This window comes from Microcaecilia unicolor, chromosome 3 (genome assembly GCF_901765095.1).
Source record: "Microcaecilia unicolor chromosome 3, aMicUni1.1, whole genome shotgun sequence".
Classification (NCBI taxonomy): domain Eukaryota; kingdom Metazoa; phylum Chordata; class Amphibia; order Gymnophiona; family Siphonopidae; genus Microcaecilia; species Microcaecilia unicolor.
The window spans coordinates 215,186,609-215,213,538 of NC_044033.1; the positions used below are offsets into that span (position 1 = coordinate 215,186,609).

Here is a 26,930-nt window from a genome sequence, read left to right on the forward strand (position 1 = left end):
ACCAGGGCCGCCGAGAGGGGGGGCAAGGGGGGGACAAAATTCTCTCTCCTTCTCCTGCTCCCAGACCGCCAGCGCTGCAGTCCCTGGTCTCACCTGCCTGTCCTCGGCTCTGTCAATAGCCCCCCTCCGTCTGCCACCGTGACTGGGCCCCCTGTATTCAAATTGGCAGCGCCTCACCTCCGTATGAAAGCGACAGATCGCCTCCCTTCGGGCCCCCCCTTCTCTGTGCCCCACCCTCGCGGAAACAGGAAGTGATGAGGGCGGGACACAGTGTGGGAAGGCCGGAAGGGAGGCGATGTGCCGCTTTCACACGGAGGTAGGCGCTGCCGATTTGAATGCAGGGGGCTCGGTCATGGTGGCGGACGGAGGGGGGTTGTCGACGGGGCTGGGGGTGGGCGGGTGAAGACTGGGGACTGCGGTGCCGGCGGCCTGAGAGCAGGAGAGGGAGGTGACAGTGGTAGGGATTGGGGGGGCAGCCTTGCCCCGGGCCTGGCTCAGTCTCTCGGCGGCCCTGTGTGGTACAACCAAAGTGGTTTAAGTGACTTATATGGAGGTACTTCTTCACCCTGTTATCCTCACACTCCATAATATTAGAAACATAAACACTTGTGAGATATAGACAAAAAAGAATCTGAGGGGCTCTTTTGCTAATGCGTGCCTAAAAGTGGCCTGCGGTGGTTTGAATGCGTGCAGGTCAGTTTTCCAGCGTGCCTGGAAAAAAAGGCATTTTTTTTTGTTGCTGAAACTGGATGTGCGGCAAAATTAAAACCAGCGCGTGTCCATTTTTAGCCTGAGACCTTATCGCCACCCACTGATTTAGCGGTGAGATCTCATGCCCTAACCAGGCGGTAAGCGGCCAGCACGCGTAAACTGCCGATTACCGTTGGGTAAGCGCCACGTGGTAGAAAACAGAAAATATTTTCTACCGCGTGTTTTGGGCGTGCGTCCACCCTGCCACACGGTAGCCAGGTGATAGTTTCAATTTGGTGCACGTTGGATTCGCGTAGGCGCCTACACAGCTTAGTAAAAGGTCCCCTAAATTATTACTAGCACTAAATTAATTCAGCATGGTTTGAGAATGTGTTCTCTTTTTTTCTTTCTCTGGGTTAAGTCCTGTTTGTAGTTACGTCAGGTAACAAGGGTATCTCTCCTTCCTTATTTATTATTTTAAGTATTTAAAAAAAATTGTAGACCGCACTGTCTTACAATTCAAGGCGGTTTCCAAAATACCTACACAATAAAATCTTTACAAATAACACCTCTCTGTCCCCAGGGACTCTTGAGCTGGGGATGGACATCTCCCAGGATAAACTTGTCTTTACTTTTAGGTGTCATTCAGAGGAGTTTCCAAGACCAGAGTCTGTTTGTACTGAAATGAAAATCTGTTTCCATCTGATGTTCCCTAGGCAATATTTTATTGTGAAGAAAATGCTCAGGAGACATGAAGGTAAAGATCCATTCATAAGACTGTAATTCATTAGCAAAGAAATAAATTAGATACTGATACTGTGTATAATCAGTCAGTATTGCTCAAGTAATTATTTTTTTGTCATATCTTAATTTTAATTTTTCATTCTGTTTTTCAGGAAAACTTTCTACTGAATTGGGTAAGAATTTATCAGTTGTATTGTTTCATATTTAAAAATCTTTTTTTTTGAAGTGTGTCTCTACTAGCGTTTCTTTTAGGTAATGCTAATGGTAAATTGGTTTTCTATCCAGCTATTACCTTGCAGTTCTAAGCGGGTTACAACTTTTTAAGAAGCCAGTTTCATTTAACTGGGAAGAAGGCGCATAATAATAAATTTAGTATTTAAGAAAAAATAGTAGATCAGTAATTAGTGTGGGATACATATTTCTGAAACAAAAGGGTTTTCAAATGTTTCTTAAAAAGGATATAGGACTGAAGTATATATATATATATATAATATTAAAAGTGTATAGTATAAACCAAAGATCAATCTATATTTTCTTTATTTGATGTAATTACTCACATTCTCTCTTCATGAAGTGGACTTTAACCTTCATTATGGTTATATTGATTGTTTTCTGTTCTGTTTGCATTATTGCCTTTGGATTTAGTCTTTTTCTTTTTCATATTTCTTGCATAAATACTTTCATCAAATTAAGTTGCTAATATATGATTCTCAACGTGTGAAGATTTTTCTTCAATGGAAGAAAAAGGCTTCAGATGCTCGGCTAAAGATTACTTTTGTAAGTTACTTTTGTGCCAGGCGGGCTTCCTCATCAGCCTTTAAAAACCTCCAACCTCCACTATTTATTGTTTTCTTTCTTTTTTTATATGTTGCTGTTTATTTGTTAATATTTTTTTGTAACTAACTTTATACAGTCGTATCTATAATTCACTTTCAAGATACTATAATTTAAAGTTACTTAGCGTTATTTCTTTATTGTTGGCATAGGTCTGCTAAAGTTAGCATACTGGGAAAGACCAAAGGTCCATCAAGCCCAGCATCCTGTTTCCAACAGTGGCCAATCCAGGTCACAAATACCTGGCAGGATCCCCAAAAAAGTACAAAACATTTTATGCTGCTTATCCCTGAAACAGTGGATTTTCTCCAAGTCCATTTAATAATGGTCTATGGACTTTTCCTTTAGGAAGCCGTCCAAACCTTTTTAAAACTCCACTAAGCTAACCGCCTTTACCACATTCTCTGGCAACGAATTCCAGAGTTTAATTACACGTTGAGTGAAGAAAACGTTTTTCCGATTCGTTTTAAATTTACGACATTGCAGCTTCATTGCATCCCCCGTAGTCCTAGTATTTTTGGAAAGCATAAACAGACGCTTCATATTTACCCGTTCAAATCCACTCATTATTTTATAGACCTCTATCATATTTCCGTCAGCCGCCTTTTCTCCAAGCTGAAGAGCCCTGGCCGCTTTAGCCTTTCCTCATAGGGAAGTCGTCCCAATCCCTTTATCATTACATAAGTAATCATTTAGCAGAGCATCTGAGCCTTTTTCCTCCATTGAAGAAAAATCTCCACACGTTGAGAATCATATATCAGCAACTTAATTCGATGATAGATTTGGAAGAGACTCTTTCCAAAGTTGCAGGCCATTTAGAGAGTGCAAATAAATACTTTCTGCAAATTCAAATTAAAAAATAAAAAGTAAGAAAACTAAAACAACCCCTCCCCCCAATAATGCAGCCGAGGTGACTTGAACAAATATAGGAACCCTTTTTCTTAGCAGCAGTAAAAGTGGCCTGTGGTAGCATAGGCGTATGTATTGGGTGTGCACCGGGCTAGTTTTTACCGCATCTACAAAAAAGGGCTTTTTTTTAATGGGACGGGAAAAGGGCCTGCGGTAAAAACCAGCACACGCCCAAAACAGGCCTGAGCCCTTAACACAACCCATTGATCTAGTGGTAAAGGCTCACGTGCTACACATGTGGTGACCGGTTGGCGCACACCAAGTGCCAGTTACCGCCGGAACGGGTGCGAGTAGGAGGAAATAAATAAATAATTCATCCACGTGTTATGGGCACACACCAAATCTGAAATTACCACCAGGAGGGTGCACTAGCCTGGCGGTAGTCTCATTTGGGCATGTGCTGAATGCGCGTAGAGCCTACCGTGGCTTAGTAAAAGGTCCCCATAACCCATTAAGGTATAGTCAGTGGTCTCAAAGAATAGCGTCCGTTCTGTCAGTAGTGACTTTCCTAGGGTGGCTGACACCCGGGGCAGATCGCCGATGCGCCCCCCCCCCTCAGGTGTAGTGTGACACCCCCCCTGGCGAAAGGACACCCCCCCCCCGGGTGCATTTTTACCTGCTGGGGGGGTGCCGCGCGCCTGTTGGCTTTGCTCGTTCCATGCTCCCTCTGCCCCGGAACAGGAAATAACCTGTTCCGGGGCAGAGGGAGCATGGAACGAGCGGAGCCGACAGGCGCACGCCACCCCCCCAGCGGCGTGCACCCGGAACAGACGCCCTCCCCCCTTGGTATGCCACTGTCTGTCAGCTACCACCATTGTCCCTTTTATTCTGAAGCTTCCAAGCATGGTAAAGATCGCATACTTTTTGAAAGCCAGTTAGCTGACTATTCCTAAGTACAGTCAGTTACATTATCTGATAAACACAGTCCAGTTTGCAGAGAACTACTGTCATTGTATCTTACTGGCTGTAGTTCCGACTTCACTCTGAGGGGCTTAACGTATAGCAGACAATATTCAGCCTTAGCTGCATGTCAACTTCAGCATTTGTTGATTTGTCGCGAGATAGAATGCATAGAGAATTCAACTCCTAGGGAAGGTGGGATGGACCTGGTAATCTAGGGAGGGTGGTGGTGTGATAGAATCACATCCAGGATAGTTGGGTTAAGGCAGTTTCAGTCTGAAATACAAGTCCCAGAAGGCATTGCAGGCAAGGAGCCAGAGGGTGAGATGAAGAACCCGGACTGGACTCCTAGCTGCAGTAGGGGAAGACATGGGTGTAAGCTGGCAGGACATGTAGATCGGCTGCCACTAGGGGGGAAAGAGAGATAGGAAACCCTGTGTGCAGGAGCTCATCATTAGTCTAATGCTTAACTCAGCTGGTATGGGTGTGGGGGAAGGCAGGAATTGATTAGGCAGGTGGGAAGGACTCCACTCCCAAGAGAGAGGGAGGGAAGAAGTTAGAGTGAAGCAGATGCAGGCTGAAAATCCTTGGGTAAGAGAAGTCCCTAAAGTTGTGCAGGCTGAAAACCCTTGGGTAATAGAGGTCCCTAAAGTATTGAATCTACCAGTGAAGCAGATGCGGGGTGGAATCCCTTGGGTATGAGAAGTCTCTAAAGTATGGAACTCATTATGAAGGTAAAGAGAGTAAAAACTGCTGCTTTGTGGTTTAACTGTGATGATGAACTGAATGAACTGCTTTTATTTGGAATGGAACCACTGTTATTGTGCCCTGGATAAAGAGCCCAGACTGGAGCTGACTGTGAGTCTGTATTGAATCCTGATATGTGCTGATAGCCTACTGCTTAAAGGGGACTATTTGCCACACACTTTCAGGTGGCTTATATGTGCTTAAGATTGAAGGTGAATGCTGCTGTTGGAACTGTGTATCAGGTCTACTAGAAACCTGCATGGAATAAATTCCTTAAGATTGAAGTTGCTGGTGGACATTTATTTATTGACTGTACTGGGAGCCTGTGGCTGGAGGAGTTTGTTCTATCCTTGGCTGCACTTAGAGGACCCTGGTTACAGTGGATATGTGGAATGCCCTCCCGCAGGAGGTGGTGGAGATAAAAACTGTAATGGAATTCAAATATGCGTGGGATAAACACAAAGGAATCCTGTTTAGAAGGAATGGATCCTCAGAAGCTTAGCGGAGATTGGGTGGCGACGCCGGTAATTGGGAAACAAAATGGGAGCCGGGCAGACTTCTACGGTCTGTGCTCTGATTGTGACTAAATAGATTGGTACGCCACTGCCATGTAGAATGAGTATCTTGTTGGGCAGGCAGGATGGACCGTACAGGTCTTTATCTGCCGTCATTTACTATATTACTATGTTACTATCAGGCTTATTTTCGAAAGAGAAGGGCACCCATCTTTCGACACAAATCGGGAGATGGGCATCCTTCTCCCAGGGTCGCCCAAATTGGCATAATCGAAAGCCGATTTTGGGCATCCTCAACTGCTTTCCATCGTGGAGACGACCAAAGTTCATGGGGGCGTGCCTAACACATGGGCATCCTCAACCGATAATGGAAAAAAGAAGAGCATCCCTGACGAGCACTTGGGCGACTTTACTTGGTCCATTTTTGTTACTACCAAGCCTCAAAAAGGTGCCCGAACTGACCAGATGACCACCGGAGGGAATCGGGGATGACCTCCTCTTACTCCCCCAGTGGTTACCAACCTCCTCCCACCCTAAAAAAACACTTTTTAAATATTTTTTGCCAGCCTCTATGCCAGCATCAAATGTCATACCCAGCTCCATCACAGCAGTATGCAGGTCCCTGGAGCAGTTTTTGTTGGTTGCAGTGGACTTCAGGCAGGCAGACCCAGGCCCATTCCTCCCCTACCTGTTATACTTGTGGTGGTAAATGTGAGCCCTCCAAAACCCACCACAAACCCACTGTATCCACATCTAGGTGCCCCCCTTCATCCCTAAGGGCTATGGTAGTGGTGTACAGTTGTGGGGAGTGGGTTTTGGGGGGCTCAGCACACAAGGTAAGGGAGCTATGCCCCTGGGAGCAATTTGTGAAGTCCACTGCAGTGCCCTCTAGGGTGCCCGGTTGGTGTCCTGGCATGTCAGGGGGACCAGTACACTACGAATGCTGGCTCCTCCCATGACCAAATGGCTTGGATTTGGTCGTTTTTGAGATGGGTGTCCTCAGTTTCCATTATTGCCGAAAATCGGGGATGACCATCTCTAAGGACGACCATCTCTAAGGTCGACCTAAATTTCATGATTTGGGTGTCCCCGATCGTATTATCCAAACGAAAGATGGCCGCCCATCTGGTTTCGATAATACGGGTTTCCCCGCCCCTTCGCCGGGATGTCCTGCGAGGACGTCCTCAGGAAAACTTGGGCACCCCTTTCGATTCTGCCCCTCCACGTGTCCTGCTGTCCTTGGGGAACACCTGCTACAGGTGAGTAACTTTGCTTTCCCCGAGGACAAGCAAGATAACTGATTACCACGAATGGGACTCCCTAGGTACCAGGCCACTGAAAACAACAATTGTCAATAGGAGCTTGCAACAGAAAGGCCAACGTGAAGTTGCGGCCTGGAACAGAAACAAAAGGGCATGGGAAGGAGGAGTTGGATTCAAGACGCCAGACAAATTCTGCATAATTGTCTGATTAAAACGGCTGTCACACCAGGTGTTCTGTTCAAGACAATAGCGAGATGTGAACTTGTGGACTGAAGGCCGTGTCGCAGCTCTGCACAGCTCCTCAATGGAGGCTGATCTCAAGTGGGCTACCGACACTGCCATGGCTCTGACATGTAAGCTGTGTGACATGAACTTCAAGAGTCAGCCCAGTCTGGATGTAAGTAAAGGAGATGCAAACTGCTAACCAATCGGATAAAGTATGTTTACCAATGGCTGTGCCCATCCTGTTTGGGTCAAAAGAAACAAAAAGGTAAGTGGACTGTCCATGGGCTTTAGTCCGCTCCAGTAGAAGGCTGAGGTTAGCTTGCAGTCCAAGGTGCGCAGTGCGCTTTCACCAGGATGGGCAAGAGGTTTGGAAAAAAATGTTGCAAGGACAATTGACTGATTATGAAGGAACTGTGACACCACCTTAGGAAGGAACTTAGGACGCATACAGAGAACGACTCTGTTATGATGAAACTTTGTGTAAGGTGGATCCGCAATTAGGGCCTGAAGCTCACTGACCCTGAGTGACTGAGGAACTGTCCAATGAAGGTTGGTTGTGGGTGTCTGAGGAGCCAATGAGAAATCTGTGTTCATGTTTATTAATGTGTCTCCTCCCTGCAGTGAATGTGACTCTGGATCCTGAAACTGCTCATCTCAGTCTCATCCTGTCTGAGGATCAGAAAAGTGTCAGATACGGAGACACATGACAGAAGCTGTTGGACAATCCCCAGAGATTTGATCGTTATGTCAGTATCCTGGGGTGTGAGAGCTTCACCTCAGAGAGACATTACTGGGAGGTGGATGTGGGAGACAAGACTAACTGGCGATTGGGGGTTTGTAAAGATTCTGTGAGCAGGAAAGGGGAAATGACAATTACACCTGAGGATGGATACTGGAGAGTGATACTGGATGATGGAGAGGACTACTTGGCCTGCACCTCCCCTGGGACCCTGCTCCCCCTGTGTGAGACCCTGGGCAGTTGGTATTTTCTGGACTACCAGGCAGGAAAGGTCTCATTTTACAATGCAGATAATAAATCTCATCTCTACACTTTCACTGAGAAACTCCGGCCATATTTCAATCCTTGTCTCAACAAAGGAGGTAAAAATGCTGGAGCTCTGAGAATCCGACCAGTGCCAGACTGGGAATGAGAAAGCCAGGCTCAGGGGTCTGATATATAATCTGGGAGTTGATTTTTCAGATCTGGATAAGAAGAATTAGACAGTGTTACTTGTGAGCTGTGATGTTCAGGTTCATTATATACAATCTGTGATCTCATTTCCAGATCTAGGTGGGTTAGGAGGGGGCTTATGGACTGTCAGGGGGGGGGGGGGGGGGGGGGGGGGGGGGAGGAAATCTGAAATAATTTTTTTATGCAACTCCTGGCCAGTACTCAGCTGGGGCCTGCATAACTGTCTTATGCAGCAGGGGCGTAGCTAGGTGGGGGCATGGGCCCCCGCAGATTTAGCCCTGGCCCCCCTGCTTTCACCTCCCCTGCCGCTGACCTTCCCCTGCCACATTCGACCCCCCCCTCCCACCACCAACCCTCCTCCGCCGCTGCCATCAGGTACCTTTGCTGGTGGGGGTCCCCAACCCCCGCCAGCTGAAGTCCTCTTCAGCGCCGGTTTCCGGCGCATTGCTGATCTGGATTCTGTTTCTGTGAGTCCTGACGTCCTGCACATAGGAACATGCAGGACGTCAGGACTCACAGAAACAGAATCCAGATCAGTGAACGTGCCGGACTCGGAGACCGGTGCTGAAAGGGGACTTCGGCTGGTGGGGGTTGGGGACCAACGCCAGCAAAGGTACCTGGCGGTGGCAGGGGAGGATTGGAAATTGGCGGTTGCGCGAGGAGGGGGTTGAAAGGGACAGGGGAGGGGTGCCGGGGAGGGGGGGGTCAAAAGTGGCGGGGGTTCAGCGGCGCTGAGGGGGGGGCTAAAATGTGCCCCCTCACTTCGGGCTCTGGACCCCCCCTCCCACCGGTCTGGCTACGCCCCTGTTATGCAGGCCCCGACTGAATATTGGCCGGGACCCAGATAAGCTCTGGCAGCCTGGCCACTTGTAATTAGCCTTGGATATTCAGTGGCAGGACTCGGATATGGCCCAGCGCTGAATTTCCAGGGCTAATTTAGCCAGCAACGGTCAGCGTTTAATCTTAGACTGTGATCCCACTGGGGACAGAGAAAAAGTGCCTGAATGCAACGTGTAAAGCGCTTTGATTGTACCACAGAAAGGTGGTATATAAAAAAAACATCAAGTAAAGAAATAAAATTAATCTTTTTACCCTGCCATGATGCCCTTCAAATATACGGGTTATAGATCTTATAAGTAAATAAAAATAATATATTATGTCCAAATTCTATTTAGTGTGCCAAACTTTAGACACCAATTTGCCATATGCGTTCCATGCTAAAATGGCAGTTATAGGCCAAAATGGGAGCGAAATGGCAATTACATGCATAAGTATGCTTAGGTAATATTCAGTAACTTTGCGCCTAACTGTTCCAGCGTGTAACTATATAAGGAGTGCTCTTGTGGATGAGTCATGTGCGTTCTAACTATTCTTGCATGCCCTTAGTAGGATACTGGAATAAACCAAATATTATATCATAAATGAGGTCTATTATTATTATTTTCTCTTCCTTGTAGCAAATTTAGTTGTATTTTATGAAGAGACAGAGCTGCCGAAAGACTGAACCGGGCCTGGGGCCGCCGCCCCCCGGATCACAGCCGCCCCCCCAATCATCACCGTTGCCCCCCCCCCCCGCCAGATCGCTGCCCAATTGAAATACCTTGTTGGCTGGCGGGGATCCCAAGGCCCTGCCAGCAGAAGATGCCTTCCTCCAGCGCTGGTCTGCCTGCCCCTGCAGCTGCTTTTCCTCTCAGGGCATGCTCGGTTTCAAAACCAAGCATGCGTGCCTGAGAGGAAAAACATCCCCTCAGCTGGGCAGAAGAGCAGCACTGGAGGTGCTCCTCCGGGGCCTCCCCAGCCTCCATGGGGGGCCCAGCTGCGGCGCCAGAGTTTTCTCTCTCCTACTCCTGTTGGGACATGATCACTCAGGTCCTATCCGGAGCAGGAGAGAGAGAGAGACATCCCGGCATCGGGCCCTCCTTGGAGGCCCAGGCCCAGGGAATTTTGCCCCCCCTGCCCCCCTGCTCGGCGACCCTGTGAAGAAATCAAGTGCATTGTTAAAAAAAAAATATATATATATATAGACACACACACACACATATATATAAAGAAACATGACCTAAATATTATGCATAACTTTAAGTTAGAAAAATAATACATAATAAACACAAGGAGGCATACCGGATGAAACTGAAAGAAGCCAAGAGAGAGATACGTCTGGCAAAAGCGCAAGCGGAAGAACAAATGGCTAGAAATGTAAGAAGTGGTGACAAAAATTTCTTCAGGTATATTAGTGAAAGGAGAATGACTAAAAAGGGAATTGTGAGACTGAAAGATGCTGCGAACCGCTATATGGATAATGATGAAGAAAAAGCAAATTTGCTAAATAGATACTTTTGTTCTGTTTTCACAGAAGAAAATCCTGGAGAAGGACCGAGATGGACTGGAAAAAGTACAAATGAGAATGAAGTGGATAGAGCACCGTTCACGGAAGAGAGTATGTGTCAACAACTTGACAAGCTAAAGGTGGACAAAGCCATGGGACCGGACGGGATCCACCCCAGGATATTGAGGGAGCTCAGAGAGGTTTTGGCGGGTCCTCTTAAACATTTGTTTAATATATCCTTGCAGATGGGAGAGGTTCCGAGGGACTGGAGAACGGCGGATGTGGTCCCTCTTCACAAAAGTGGTGATAGGGAAGAAGCTGGAAACTACAGGCCAGTAAGCCTCACTTCGGTTATTGGAAAAGTAATGGAAGCGATGCTGAAGGAAAGGATAGTGAATTTCCTGGAAGCCAATAAGTTGCAAGATCCGAGACAACATGGTTTTACCAAAGGGAAATCGTGCCAAACGAATCTCATTGAGTTCTTTGATTGGGTGACAGGAGAATTGAATCAGGGACGAGCTATGGATGTAATCTACTTAGATTTCAGCAAAGCTTTTGACACGGTTTCCTACAGGAGGCTCTTAAATAAACTGGATGGGCTGAAGATAGGACCCGAAGTGGTGAACTGGATTAGGAACTGGTTGACGGGCAGAAGCCAGAGGGTGATGGTGAATGGAATTCGCTCGGAGGAGGGAAAGGTGAGTAGTGGAGTGCCTCAGGGCATAGGAGCCAACTTTTCAAAATGATTGGGGGTGCTGAATTTTTTTTTTAACAGGTGGCGCATTCCCCCGCCCCCTCCCTCCCCCTCGCTGCCCCCCTCCTCCGAATGCCAGTCCCAACCCCAGCCTGATCTCTTCTCCCAAAACAGTCCTCCGCCGGTCCATCCTCGCCTTCCTGCATGCCGCCCAGAATTTTAAAATTCATCTTACCTCGAGGTCCCCGTGGCAGCAGTGAAAGGCGAGCAGGCTTGGTGCTTCAGCCTTCCCTTCTCTCTCAGCTCTGGTCACGCCCTTGCGGAAACAGAAAATGAGAGCGGGACCAGAGCTGAGAGAGAAGGGAAGGCTGAAGCGTCGAGCCTGCTCGCCTTTCACTGCTGCCGCTGGGACCCCGAGGTAAGATGAGTTTTAAAATTCTGGGCGGCACGCAGGAAGGCGAGAACGGACCGGCAGAGAACTGAAGGAGAAGAGGGCGGGCACCGGGCAGGTGGGCTGGCTGGGAAGGGAACTTCCGACTTCCGGCGGGTGCAGAGCTGGTCCTAGGATTTCTGGCACCCTCTTGCAGCCTATTAGTCGGTGCCCCTACCCATCCAGGGGTGGGATCACAGTAGTCACACCCCTTTTACCAGCCATGGCGTCATTGAAAATATTACACCAGTAAAGAAGAAAAATAACTTGTTTCTTTTTTGTTTTCATTATAAATAGTTTCTGTAAGCTGTTACAGCTCCATTATACTCTAAATGACACAAACCAAATTAGCATACAGAGCATGAATTATGAGAACAGACAGTCTTGCCAACTCTGAAAAACAATGTGTTAGCAAAATCTCAGAATCTAACAAACAGATCCCTATTCAGACACTTGGCCTTCAGTCACACATGCAGAACAGAGATAGCCCCTCTTCAAATTCTTCAAAAATTAACCTGAAATCCTAAGAAGTTAGACCCTGCATGCAGCACAATACCAGACAAACAGAAAGAAACACATTGCTATACATTGCAAAATAAGACAGCAGATGTAGCAGATGTAAATTCTCAAAGTGGACATATTACAAACACTAACATGAAAATAAAATGATTTTTTCTACCTTTGTCTGGTGACTTTGTTTTTCTGATTATGCTGGCCCAGTATCTGATTCTGCTGCTATCTGTCCTCTTAACTCCGTTTCCATGGCTTCATTTCCATTTATTTCTTTACTTTCCTCCTTTCTTCTTCATTTCTTGCTCTATATCCATAAGTAAAAGCTGGGTCCTCCTCTCTCCCTTGTCCTCTTCCATCCATCCATATCCAGCAATTCTCCTCTCTCCCCTGCCCTCCTCTCCACATCAAGCAATTTCTCCTCTCTCCCTGGGCCCTGTCCTCCCATCCATGTCCATCTGTGCTCCTCTGTCCCCTGCCCACCTCCATCCAGCCATATCAAGCAATTTCTCCTCTCTCCCTGGGCCCTGTCCTCTCATCCATGTCCATCTGTGCTCCTCTGTCCCCTGCCCACCTCCGTCCAGCCATATCAAGCAATTTCTACTCTCTCCCTGGGCCCTGTCCTCCCATCCATGCTCCTCTGTTCCCTGCCCACCTCCATCCAGCCATATCAAGCAATTTCTCCTCTCTCCCTGGGCCCTCTCCTCCAAGCCATGTCCATCCATGCTCCTCTGTCCCCTGCCCACCTCCATCCAGCCATATCAAGCAATTTCTCCTCTCTCCCTGGGCCCTCTCCTCCAATCCATGTCCATCCGTGCTCCTCTGTCCCATGCCCACCTCCATCCAGCCATATCAAGCAATTTCTCCTCTCTCCCTGGGCCCTGTCCTCCCATCCATGCTCCTCTGTCCCCTGCCCACCTCCATCCAGCCATATCAAGCAATTTCTCCTCTCTCCCTGGGCCCTGTCCTCCAATCCATGTCCATCCGTGCTCCTCTGTCCCCTGCCCACCTCCATCCAGCCATATCAAGCAATTTCTCCTCTCTCCCTGGGCCCTCTCCTCCAATCCATGTCCATCCGTGCTCCTCTGTCCCCTGCCCACCTCCATCCAGCCATATCAAGCAATTTCTCCTCTCTCCCTGGGCCCTGTCCTCCCATCCATGCTCCTCTGTCCCCTGCCCACCTCCATCCAGCCATATCAAGCAATTTCTCCTCTCTCCCTGGGCCCTGTTCTCCCATCCATGCTCCTCTGTCCCCTGCCCACCTCCATCCAGCCATATCAAGCAATTTCTCCTCTCTCCCTGGGCCCTGTCCTCCAATCCACATCCATCCGTGCTCCTCTGTCCCCTGCCCACCTCCATCCATCCATCTCAAGCAATTCTCCTCCCTTCCCTCCCTGTACAGCAATTTCTCCACTCTCCCTGGGCCCTGCCCTCTCCTCCCATCCAGATCCATCCATCCATCAATGCTTCGCTCTCCCCTGCCCTCCCGCTCCCATGTCCATCTGCCCTACCCGCCCCTCTTCTTTAAATATTTTAAATTTACCTCCGTCGCAGCAGCTGAGCCTGCGCAGCGTCAGTGAAAGTGCTGCCCCCTAGCCTTCCCTTCGCTGGTTCGTTCGTTCCCTGTCAGTGTCCCGCCTTCTTCTGACATCATTTCCGCGAGGGCGGGACACTGACAGGGAACGAACGAGCGAAGCGAAGGGAAGACTAGCGGGCAGCGCTTTCACTGACGCTGCGTAGGTGGTACGGTGCTGCGACATCGGAAGGGTAAGCGGCGCCCCCCGCCCCTGCCTGGGCGGGTGAAAACATTGAGGGTGCTCGAGCACCCACAGCACCCACGGAGTCGGTGCCTATGCCTCAGGGATCGGTGCTGGGGCCAATTCTGTTCAATATATTTGTGAGTGACATTGCCGAAGAGTTAGAAGGTAAAGTTTGCCTATTTGCGGATGATACTAAGATCTGTAACAGAGTGGACACCTGGGAGGGAGTGGAAAACATGAAAAAGGATCTGAGGAAGCTAGAAGAATGGTCTAAGGTATGGCAATTAAAATTCAATGCGAAGAAATGCAAAGTGTTGCACTTAGGGAATAGAAATCCACGGGAGACATATGTGTTAGGCGGGGGAGAGTCTGATAGGTACAGACGGGGAGAGGGATCTTGGGGTGATAGTATCTGAGGACCTGAAGGCGACGAAACAGTGTGACAAGGCGGTAGCTGTAGCTAGAAGGTTGTTAGGCTGTATAGAGAGAGGTGTGACCAGCAGAAGAAAGGGGGTGTTGATGCCCCCGTATAAGTTGTTGGTAGGGCCCCACCTGGAGTATTGTGTTCAGTTTTGGAGGCCGTATCTTGCTAAGGATGTAAAAAGAATTGAAGCGGCGCAAAGAAAAGCTAAGAGAATGGTATGGGATTTGCATTACAAGACGTATGAGGAGAGACTTGCTGAGCTAAACATGTATACTCTGGAGGAAAGGAGAAACAGGGGTGATATGATACAGACGTTCAAATATTTGAAAGGTATTAATCCACAAACGAACCTTTTCAGGAGATGCGAAGGCGGTAGAATGAGAGGACATGAAATGAGATTGAAGGGGGGCAGACTCAAGAAAAATGTCAGGAAGTATTTTTTCACGGAGAGAGTAGTGGATGCTTGGAATACCCTCCTGCAGGAGGTGGTGGAAATGAAAATGGTAACGGAATTCAAACAGGCGTGGGATAAGCATAAAGGAATCCCGTGCAGAAGGAATGGATCCTCAGGAGCTTAGTCGAGATCGGGAGGCGGGGCTGGTGGTTGGGATGCGGGGATAGTGCTGGGCAGACTTATATGGTCTGTGCCAGAGCCGGTGGTGGGAGGCAGGGATAGTGCTGGGCAGACTGAAGAGCACAGGTACAAATCAAAGTAGGGTATACACAAAAAGTAGCACATATGAGTTGTCTTGTTGGGCAGACTGGATGGACCGTACAGGTCTTTTTCTGCCGTCATGTACTATGTTACTATGTATATGTAATAGCATGATAACTTGGTGCTCAGTTTCTAACGGTGGTCTCAGCTGATGCAACTCAAAGAATTATAAAGCTGATAACCCCTCACTCAATCATTGCACCATCAAAATGGCTTAAAATTATTTAGATATAAATAAATGCCACTTATCTGATTGAGGAGCTCATAGATGATTCAGCTGCTGTGTAGTTGTGATACAGGACCACCATAAAAACTTATTGTGATCAATTAATCAAAAAAAGTCTTAGTGAAATGGCATAAACATGCCAAATAAAAGTATCCAAAATCTAGAATCCAAAGTCTGAACTGCAGAAGTGAAGATGCTGCAGCCCAATTGTTTAAAAAAAAACGTCATTGCTTGAAGAATCATTACGATGATGCATCACCAATTCCTGCTGATTCAAACTACTACCCAACATTCCAAGTCAAACGTGCAATATCCACAATCACTGCTGCAATCACTCACATTCCCAGTTCTGACTTCGATCCATATGTAAAGATAAATCCTGATCTCAAAACAATTAGGAGCCAGTAATTCCTATTCTCCAAAGTTCTCTGCCAATCTTTACACGGTCCGATGTTTCACCATGACGTCTTCAGAAGTTCAGACAATGATGTCTCCTTATTACTTTAGGTTTGAGTTTTGCTTCTGAGCGGGAGTTTCCATCTAGTCTGCTCCAAAGATAGTTTAAACTCAAACCTAAAGTAATAAGGACACATTTTTTGATCTCCTGAAGACGCAATGATGAAACACCGGGATCGTGTAGAGATCGGCAGAGAACTTTGGAGCATAGGAATTACTGGCTCCTAATTGTTTTCAGATCGGGAGAGAACTTTGGAGAACTATCCAGGCAGCATCTTGTAGTAATTAATGAGCAGACTGTATTAGGCTGCGTTTGATTGCTATTCTTATAAAAAAAACTCAGGCTAAGTTAGAAGAAGAAAAGGAATCTTTATTTCTCACTAACAGCACAAGAAATACTATTGGCTCTTGGCATTAGTAGTTTTACAGAACAGAGTCTAACAATAGGAAAGAAGAGAAAGAAAGGAAGAAAGAAAGATTTTTAGCTATAGAGAATTATTTTGTATTCTTCCCCCCCCCCCCCCTTTGGGAAAAAATAGGCCATGGGAAAGGTATGAAACTCTCTTACTAACACGACTAGTTTTCAGAGTTTCTTTGTCTGCAGAGTCATTTTATAGGCTGTGGTGAGCATTCACTTCTCCTCTACCCTGGACCAATCATAGGTGCTGCATATGTGCTGGAGACTTGTAATTGGTTCCTTCATATGTGCTGGAGGCTTGCAATTGATGTCCTTGCCACACCTCTTCTCAGTAAATTACATTTGTAACAAGTTATACCAGGCAGCCGAGTTGCCCTAGCAACAGGAGGCCCCATCAGAGTCTGTGACCCACCAGAAATTCCTTCATGAGGCTGACAGTAAAGAAAGATGGGGGATGGGAAATAGTGCAGCAAACCTGAAGTTGAACATTTTAGCTAAATATTATAGATATGACTAAGGATGCTTTTTACTAAGGCGTGCGCTAACGTTAGAGACACCCATATATTCCTATGGGTGTCCCTAGCATTAGCATGTGCTAAAAACACTAGCGCGCCTACAGCATGGCTTAGTAAACAGGACCCGAAATGCCAACAGGAAGTAATGAGTTTTTAATTATGATATCATACACTGCTCTCTTTGGGTTGAGGCAGTGTATCAGGTGGAGTTAAGTAAAATTCCGGGACTTTAGTATTTTGCTCCAATTAAGCGGCTGCCTCAGATAAATTAAGTTCTCGGGGTATCGTGAAAAAAGATACAGTACAAGCACCAGATTAAAGTAAAAAGGTTTCATTTATTCAGAAACACTATGGGGGTCCTTTTACATTACATTATATTCCTTTGGGCATCTCAACGTTTATCACCAGCAGATTTTTACCGTGAGCTAGAAATGCTAGCGTGTCTTTGTAAAAGACCTCCTTTTTTAATAGGCTGTATCATGGAAGAGTGGGGTCCTTTCCTGCCCCAAAGAGGCCACTAGACCACCACGATAAGGTAGGGGAGGGGAGGACACCCTGAGGCCCGGCAGTGCCTGCCTTAGCTTACCAGCCAGCCTGCCTGCTTGTCCACAAACCTGGACAAACGGGCAGGCTGGAAAAACCCGCCCAGATGTCCAGCGGTGTCCTCAAAAAGAGGACATGTCCGGGTAAAACCGGACATATGGTAACCCAATTCCTGTTTCCATTAAGACAGGAAAAAACAAAAGAGGTGGCAGTGAAATGTTCCAAGATGAATCAGACAAAAAATGAAGTCCAAGCTTCTAAAAAGTCTTTATTCTTTGGTATTAAATCAAATCGATGTACATTCTTGACCCGCCACAAGCATGAAGAATCCTGGGTCAAGACTTCATCTTTTTGTCTGATTCATCTTGGAACATTTCACTTCCACCTCTTTTGGGTTTTTTTCCCCCACATGTTTTACCGTGGAAGCTTTTTTGTGCTGTTGAGCCAGGTACATTTTAGTGTTTAGTGTTTTAATAAGGAAACTTCAGACTTTCTTATTCTTTTTAAATAACAAGGAGATTCAAGAATAAACTCAGGAGGACGTGAAGCTTAAAAGGATAATGTGATACGTCATGAAGTACACGTGGATTATGTAGCTTTGAAAATATCTGAACCGTGAAGCAGAAGGAACTTTTATTTTTACATTTCGGTTCCTGAACCCCCTCCAGGATGTACTTTGTGCCATTGTACGATTTCACAAACATAAAATAAAACCCCTATTGAAACAGACAGAGAGGAGGGTAAGGCAGCAGCACCTTGGAGAAAGTTTAACACCTTAGCATTCACAGTGCCTGTTTTTTTATTCCTGTTTGGGATGTTTTGTCCTTGATTGTTTTTCATTCTAGGTTGGCACTTCGACCACTGCCAGGCTTCAAAGGGTTACGGGGCATCCAGATGGGTGTTTTGTTCACAGAAATGTGACTGGGCTTTGCCCAAATCACCATACGCCTGAGTCTGTGCAGGAGAAAGGAAGTTCTGCTTCTGTTGCTGGAATCCAGGTGAGTAACACAAGGGAGAGGGAAGGTAGGGGTGAAAGGGGGCATTGACCGGAGGAGGGGGGGAACAGAAGCTGGAAAATTCACCTGCTTAGTCCATATATTGTGTAATAATTCCAAGACATGTTGAGTTTTTAGAAAATCACAAAGAAACTTTCTCAGAGCAATTACTTAAGGGTCCTTTTACTGAGGTGCGCTGAAAAATGGGCTGCGCTAGTGTAGGTGCGTGTTTTCGGCGTGCACAGATCCGTTTTTCAGCATGCCTGCAAAAAAAGGCCTTTTAAAAAAAATTTATGCCGAAAATGGACGTGTGGCAAAATAAAAATTGACGCACATCCATTTTGGCTCCGAGACTTTACCGCCACCCGCTGACTTAGCTATAAGGCCTCACGTGGTAACCGTGCGGTAATCATCTATGTGTGTAGAATGACGATTACCGCCCAGTTTCCGCTGCACGCCATAAAATAAAAATTATTTTCTAGCGCGAGTAGTGGACGCACGTAAAAAAATGACCGCCTGGGCCACGCGATAACTCCGAATTGACGCACGTTTGGTGCACGTAGGTGCCTACTCTGCTTAGTAAATGAGCCCCTTAATAAGGCATGAATAGTATTGTTGGATCTGTCCGAGTAGATTGCTCAACCCAGCAAGGCTGAACGGCAATTGGACGAACTTCAAATCTAAATCGATCCCACTTATAGCATAGTAACTTTAAAGCATTGTACCTATCTTTATTTTCTTTCTTCTGTTTTTCATTTAGTATAAAAGCCAAGCAGGAGACCTTATTTATTTAGATTTTGCTCACACCTTTTTCAGTAGTAGCTCAAGGTGAGTTACATTCAGGTACTCTGGATATTTCTCTGTCCCAGGAGGGCTCACAATCTAAGTTTGTACCTGAGGCAATAGAGGGTTAAGTGACTTACCCAAGATCACAAGGAGCAGCAGTGGGATTTGAACAGGCCACCTCTGGATTGCAAGGCTGGTGTTCTAACCACTAGGCCACTCCTTCATGCCACACCTTAACACTGACATGAATTCATGTCTCGCCATGCGGCTGTTTCAAGGTCAGTCTCCTATAAAATAAAACACAAATTTACCCCCCCTGTTTACAAAGTCGTACTAGCCATAAGCAAAGCCGACACAGCCCATTCAAAGTGAGGGCCCTGTTTACTAAGCTGTACTGTAGGTGCGCTAGCGTTTTTAGCGCACCCATATATTTTCTCTAGTGTGAGCATGCGCTGAAAACGCTAGCTCACCTTAGTACACAGGGCCCTGATGGGCTGTGTCAGCATTACCGCACCGGCAGCCACTAGCATGGCTTTGTAAACAGTGGGGTAAATGCAGAAAATTCAGAGCACACCCTCATAAAAATCTGTGTCCAACAATACTAACCATAAGATTATTAAACTTAATCGCAGGAGCAAATAAACGCCACGGAAAATATTGAATCTAACCATGGGAGCAAACCTTATGGTTAGTATTGTTGGACAAAGATTTTTATGAGGGTGTGTTATGAATTTTGTGCACTAGAGTTTGAAATGAACGTGCGAAGAGAGAGGCAACCATAGTTCAGAGTGAAGGAGTGGAATAATGTAGTTGAAAGGGCAGTTATTATGAAATAGTCGTATGGCTGTAGATTGTACTAACTATAGGCGTTTGATGGAATATAAACTTCACTTTACCAAGGTTTACCAGAATCCAGGCCTAAACCTATTTTATTTTTACCTCATATTCTTTCATTTATTTATTATTTTTCTTTTGTCTCTTTTATATTTTTTTCATACGCATTAATTTTTCTCAGAAGGAAAAAATCTCGGAACCATTTTAGGCAAAACAAACCAAAAAAAAGTTTTACTCTTTTTTTGCCATGGTAATCATCTATCATTGGCTCAAAAAACCTTCTGGATTCAATGCTATTGTTTAATTATACAAAAAAAAAATCATCTTCAATTTACATCTCAGCACATAGTCTCAAATTTCAATATGACGAGCACAGACTCGTTCAAACAGCCGACATGGCCCTCCTGAAGATGGCCAACGTTTCGTGGATAAAATTCCAGAGCCTCAGGGAATTTTAATCGAATTTCTATAACATTTTTGTGTTCAGTATTGCTAGGTATGGTCTCTGCAACCACCCAAAAGGCTTTTTTTCAATCTGAGAAAAGTTAATATGTATCAAAAGACGAGAAACAAAAATAAAGATTAATAAACAAATGGAAGAATGTGAGTCAAAAAATAGATTTATGCCTGGGTTCTGGTATATCTTGGTGAATTGAAATTTATGTTAAAGATAGTGGATCCAATATTCAAAACGCTGACCAGTTAAATTTATGCATCCAGCTTCTCCTACCTAAGCGCACAACTATGGAATGGACTCCCTAAAGCTGTGAAAATAATCCATGACCATCTGAACTTCAGGAAATCATTAAAAACCACCCTCTTCAAAAAGGCCTACCCCACCGATCCAACGTAAATCCCCACACCCAGCAACACAACACAACACAACTATGATCGTACTGGACAATATACAACCTTCATCCCTCCCATCCTCATGGTGCCTGATACACACCTACCTCATTTTGACTGCAATATAACCTGTATTTGTTATCAACCGACTGGCGAACGCCTGTACGGTACTATGTAAGCCACATTGAGCCTGCAAATAGGTGGGAAAATGTGGGGTACAAATGTAACAAATAAATAAATAAAATTAATTGCTTGGTCGGGGCTAACCACAAATATTAGGCAGCATTTAACCAGCTAAGGGGTCCTTTTACAAAGCATCAGTAAGCCCAACGTGGGCTTACAGCACTCTATTTTGGAACTACCGCTGGCCCAACGCGGCCACCGGCTCCAGTGTGCGCCATTTCCGGCATGCTGGAAAAAATGTTTAATGCACGGTGCTAACCCAGCGGTAATTGGGCATCACCGCGCACTGCCTGGTTACAGCGGAAGCCCTTACTGCTACCTGCTGCATGACCACTTTGTAAATTTATGCGCAGTGCTATAGAATACGCCTGATTTGCGCCTAAGTTAGGCGAGGGCATTTACACCAGGTTTTAGTTCATGTAAATGGCCGTTCCTAAATTTTAGTCATGGGGACAGGCGTTAGGAGTATTCTTTGAACTGCTTCTAACTTTAGGCAAGGTTTATGGCATACTGCTAAGCATGTTTTTTTTCAGCGTCAATTTTTTAGGCACCATATATAGAATTTCTCCCCCCCCCCCCCCCCCCCCCCCCCCCCCCCCCCACCATTACGGACAGTCCCTGCTCTCTGGAGCTCACAATCTACACAACACTGACTGAAAAGTCATTTAAGCAAAGCCAAATGAGATTCTTTTAGTTTAAACAGTGAAAACAAAATTAGTCTATGGACTAGAGGTAGGATTAATAGAAGGGCAGCTTTACCCGAGTCCACATAAGAAACAGTTAATAGGGTGGGTGGGACTGTAGAAAAGAATGATTAGGTTGGGCACTTAATTTCTATTATAAATTCAGCGGCTAGCAGCATTACTGACATGACATATAGACAAAGAGAAGTAAGAGGCTTAGAATTAAACAAAAGAAAGCCTGGTAAGATTTAAATAGATTATATGCAAAATTAATCGAGGTAGAGCAAATTAAATGGAAAGAAGTTACATGGAATGAGGCCTCTCTAGAAAAACAGCTTGTGGGGTGGGTTGGACTCTACAAGAAAACAATTACCAGGGGCTCAGTTGAGCTCAGGGACCCTTTGATATTATTGGGAGAAGCTGCAAGAAATCAAGATTCTACACCACAAACTATTAAACAAGTGGGTAAAGCATGCAGAGTATGGTTCATGGAATTCTTCCCAAACCCCCTGGGTGTATCTGTTTCATGGGTGTGCATGTTTGAGTACATCTATATATGCATTGTTATCTGTATATTGGTATGTGAGTGTTTATTTATTTAGATTTTGCTCACACTTTTTTCAGTAGTAGCTCAAGGTGAGTTACATTCAGGTACTCTGGATATTTCTCTGTCCCAGGAGGGCGCACAATCTAAGTTTGTACCTGAGGCAATGGAGGGTTAAGTGACTTGCCCAAGATCACAAGGAACAGCAGTGGGATTTGAAGCGGCCACCTCTAGATTGTAAGACTGGTGCTCTAACCACTAGGCCACTACTCCACTCTGTTTGTCTGCTTATCTGTATTTGTGTTGAATTTCTTTGTGTCCATGATTAGGAAATGAAAGGGGAGGGCAGTTGAAAAGTGCAGTTTTCTTTAATCGCTATGTTACGATAAATCAGTGCATGCATGCTGCAGCTGTTGGAACTGGTTCCTCCCCAGAAATCTTTAGGGTCATTTGTCTTCTGCCACATTCAAAAACCAGAATGTCCCTCAATTCATCTCTTCCCTTCCTATGATTAGAGCTGTGGTGCTCTCACACTTGAAGCCTGTTCTCTCATTCAAAAGAGCAGAAGTGCCAGTGCACTGATTTGGGTCACTGCTTTCACGAGAGGCAAGGCTAAAGGAAGAAAAGCTAGGGCTGTTCAGCTTCGAGAAGAGATGGCTGAGGGTAGATATGACAGAGGTCTATAAAATACTGAGTGGAGTGGAATAGGTAGACATGAATCGCATCTTTGCTCTTTCCAAAACTACTAGGACTAGGGGGCACACAATGAAACTACAAAGTCGTAAATTTAAAATAAAATGGAAAAAATATTTCTTCACTCAACGTGTAAGTAAAACTCTGGAATTCATTGCCAGAAAACATGTAGGGTCTTTTACTAAGGCGTGCTGACGTTTTTAGCACGCGCTAAAATTGTGGGCGCGCTAAATGTTAGAGATGCCAATGCATTCCTATGCAATTTTTTATTATTACCCTACTCCCAATATATCTTATCACCTTGTTTCTACAATCTTAACAGGATGTTTAGATGTAGGATCTATCAGATATAAAACAAAAGGAGGTAAAATCCTCACGGAACCGTGCGATATGAAAACAAAAAGTGAGGAGAATGAACGAGGATACCAATTAGTTTGTTTATTCACATAAAAAAATGACGTAATTCACATTAAAAATGACCCGACACGGCCGTGTTTCAGCCCAAAGGCCTGCCTCAGGGGTCTTTAAAACCTAAATAAAACAATAAAACAAATAAATGATTTTGTTACAGATATATCATGGACATAATATAATGGATACAACAACAGACAATAGCTTAATATACAGCATGAATAGACAAGTTTGGTTAATCCACCATATTTATGTGCTAATTTGTAGTAATTGAAGTTTGTTGTGATAAATATATAAGATTTTGTTCATTTTCATCGAATATTTAATTCTTATTATAAATGCACGAATATTCTTATATTAATTCATTTAAATATATATATTTTAATCATACATCTTTTAATTATATACATTTCACACATTTTTAAATATTTTTAAATTTTATTGTAATTTGTACATAGACACAATGTTTGATTGATGTATCATTCAATGTACAATTCATGCGTTTCAATAATCCATATTTGGTAAAACATTTGGCAAAATATTTTTATATATTTCTCACACATGTTATACTTTTACCACTCAAAGTTATGTTTTTAGATTTAGTTATTGACAATTTTTTGTTTGTTTGCTTGTCTATTCATGCTGTATATTAAGCTATTGTCTGTTGTTGTATCCATTATATTATATCCATGATATATCTGTAACAAAATCATTTATTTGTTTTATTGTTTTATTTAGGTTTTAAAGACCCCTGAGGCAGGCCTTTGAGCCGAAACACGGCCGTGTCGGGTCATTTTTAATGTGAATTACATCATTTTTTATGTGAATAAACAAACTAATTGGTATCCTCGTTCATTCTCCCCACTTTTTGTTTTCGGATCTATCAGATAACCATGTCACCATCATTCAGGCTATAACATGAGCCAGGCACTTTTTATGGTGGGCATGTACTCCTACCTCTAAACATCCCGTTAAGATTGTAGAAACAAAGTGATAAGATATATTGAGAGTTGGGTAATAATAAAAAATTGTATATGAGGAACCCCCTCCATTAAAATAGAATTTTGATACCGTATAAATTCCTATGGGCATCTCTAACATGTAGCGCGCCCTAAAAACGTGAGCGCGCTTTAGTAAAAAATGCCCTTGGTAAAAGCACTTAAACTTAGCAGGGTTTTAAAAAGCTTTGGATAATTTCTAAAAGAGAAGTCCATGAGCCATTATTAATATGAACTTGGGGAAAATCCACTGCTTATTTCTAGGATATTGTCAAACCAAAGGTGGCTAAGCTTTAGTTTCTAATTTTTGTAGATCACTTCTCATGTGGTCTACTCCCTTCAAGGTGTCCTCTCTGATGCAAATCTTTGTGTCGTTCGCAAAAAAGCACAGGTTTCCTAACCCTTCAACAATATCGCTCACAAAGACATTGAACAAAATCGATCCCAGAACTGATCCATAAGGCACACCCCTACTTACCTTTCTTTTTTCTGAGTGAATTCCATTTACTGCCCCCTCTGTCATCTGTCAGTCAAGCAATTCTTAATCCATTTCACAATCTTGGGACTCCTAAGAGGAACAGTATCAAAGGCTTTGCTGGAATCTAATTAGACCATATCCAATGCATACCCTTGATTAGTTCTCTGGTTACCTACAGGCTTATTTTCGAAAGAGATCGCCGGTCATCTTCCGACATAAATCGGGAGATGGCCGGCGATCTCTCAAAAGCGGCGAAATCGGTATAATCGAAACCCTCTTTTTTGACACCATCGCCGCTTTCCCGTCGCTGAGCCGATGAAAGTTCAAGGGGGCGTGTTGGTGGCGTAGTGAAGGCGGGACATGGGCAGGCATGGGCGTGGTTACCAGATGGCCGACTTTCACGGATAATGGAAAAAAAAAGCGGTGTTAATCAGTATTTCGCCGGGTTTACTTGGTCCTTTTATTTTCAGGACCAAGCCTCAAAAAGGTGCCCCAACTCACCAGATGACCACCGGAGGGAATGGGGGATGACCTCCTCATACTCCCCCAGTGGTAACCAACCCCCTCCCACACTAAAAAAATAAAAATAAAAACCTTTTTTGTAAGCCTGTATGCCAGCCTCAAATGTCATACCCAGCTCCCTGACAGCAGTATGCAGGCCCCTGGAACAGTTTTTGTTGGTTGCAGTGGACTTCAGGTAGGCGGACCCAGGCCCATCCCCCCCTACCTGTTACACTTCTGGTGGTAAGTGTTGAGCCCTCTAACCCCCCCCCCCCCAAAATCCATTGTATCCATATGTAGGTGCCCTCCTTCACCCATAAGAGCTATGGTAATGGTGTAGAGTTATGGGGAGTGGGGTTTGGGGAGGATTTTGGGGGGGGGGGGCTTAGCACCCAAGGTAAGGGAGCTATGCACCTGGGAGCTATTTGTGTATTTAAAAAAAATGTTTAGAAGTGCCCCCTAGGGTGCCCGGTTGGTGTCCTGGCATTTGAGGGGCACCAGTGCACTACAAATGCTGGCTCCTCCCATGACCAAATGCCTTGGATGTAGCCGGGGTTGAGATGGCTGCTTTTAGCTTCCATTATCGCTGAAAAACAAAAGTGGCCTTCTCAAACCCGGCTAAATCTAAGGCATTTGGCTGGTTCCAACCGTATTATCGAAACAAAAGATGGCCAGCCATCTTTTTCGATAATTCCGGCCAGCTGTTGCCCCACCGCCACAATAGATCGCCGGCGATCTATTTTGCCGGTGCTGTTTGATTATGCCTCTCCTAGTCAAAGAAATCAATCATATTTGTTTGGTATGATTTTACTTTGGTAAACCCATGTTGCCTTGGATCTAGCAAAGGTTCACTATCCTTTCCTTCAGCAGCATCTCCATGATTTTCCCCACCATCGAAGAAAGGCTTATTAGATTTTCACTGTTACCACTTTTATGAAGAGGGACCACATCATCTCATCTCAATTCTATGGAATCTATCCTGTCTCCAAGGATCTCTTAAATACATCCTTTAGAGCAGTGGTTCCCACCCTGGTCCTGGAGGCACCCAAGCCAGTCAGGTTTTCAGGATATCCAACATGAATATTCATGAGAGAGATTTGCATGCACTTCCTTCACTGCATTGGGGATATCCTGAAAACCTGACTGGCTGGGAACATCTCAGAGCTGTCTCAGTATCCTAGGATGTATCTATACTGTTTCCCAAGCTTTGCTAGATATCTCCTTAGGCTTTCTATACCTTTCAGTGTGCCTGTTGCAGATTCCTATCACCTTCACCAGAATAAGAGTTGTGAAAATTTGTGTGTGGCTACATTCTGCCACCGGTTAATTTATTTATTTCCTAAATTTCTATACCACATGATCTACAATATTACATATGAAATGCCCCCTTCGCAGCGCTTCCTCGGGCCCGGGGTCCAATGTCCGAGTGGGCAGGGAGCCCCCTCGTTGGGCAGTCTCCTTCAGTCCCTTTCATCTCACAGTTGATGCAAGGTGCCTCCACCTGGGAAAAAGATGTGGTTAGTGGGTTCGGAGACCCTCTTCTACTCCCAGGAACTCAGTCTGTGCTCCAAATCTCCAGTGGGATGCAAGCTGACAATTAGTTAGAATGGCCCCCGAGAGCCCTTGGTTCTCGAGGCACTTTCCAGGATTAAACCACTCCACAGTCCTGCAGTTTATATGAAAATTAACTGGAACTTTTATTAACTTTTGCAACCAGCAGTTCAGACAATTCAAACCAGTGAAATAGATAACAGACCAATATAAACTTGACATGATTTTGGTAGAGTATTTACAAGAATACAGATCAGCAATATATATACTTTGTACAGCGCCTCTCCTTGTCCATCCCTTCCAAATGACAAGCCACCCCACACGGGCTGTGTGGTTCCTGTGTACAGATAAGTAGTAGTAGTAGTAGTAGTAGTTTCAGACTCGAATGTCCT

The 26,930-nt window shown here is 45.1% G+C and overlaps 1 protein-coding gene and 1 pseudogene across 1 annotated transcript in view; both read left to right on the forward strand.

The window, feature by feature from the left end:
• Nucleotides 1–1,402, forward strand: part of LOC115464353 — a 20,063-nt pseudogene extending 18,661 nt beyond the window's left edge.
• The window catches only part of LOC115466298 (carbohydrate sulfotransferase 6-like), a 27,275-nt gene continuing 1,714 nt past the window's right edge, over nt 1,370–26,930 (forward strand). Inside the window, exons 1-3 of the mRNA XM_030197463.1 lie at nt 1,370–1,447; nt 1,587–1,607; nt 17,881–18,033. Of these exons, the coding sequence (XP_030053323.1) occupies nt 1,442–1,447; nt 1,587–1,607; nt 17,881–18,033 (180 nt within the window). The 5' untranslated portion in view covers nt 1,370–1,441. The remainder of the gene's footprint in view (nt 1,448–1,586; nt 1,608–17,880; nt 18,034–26,930) is intronic.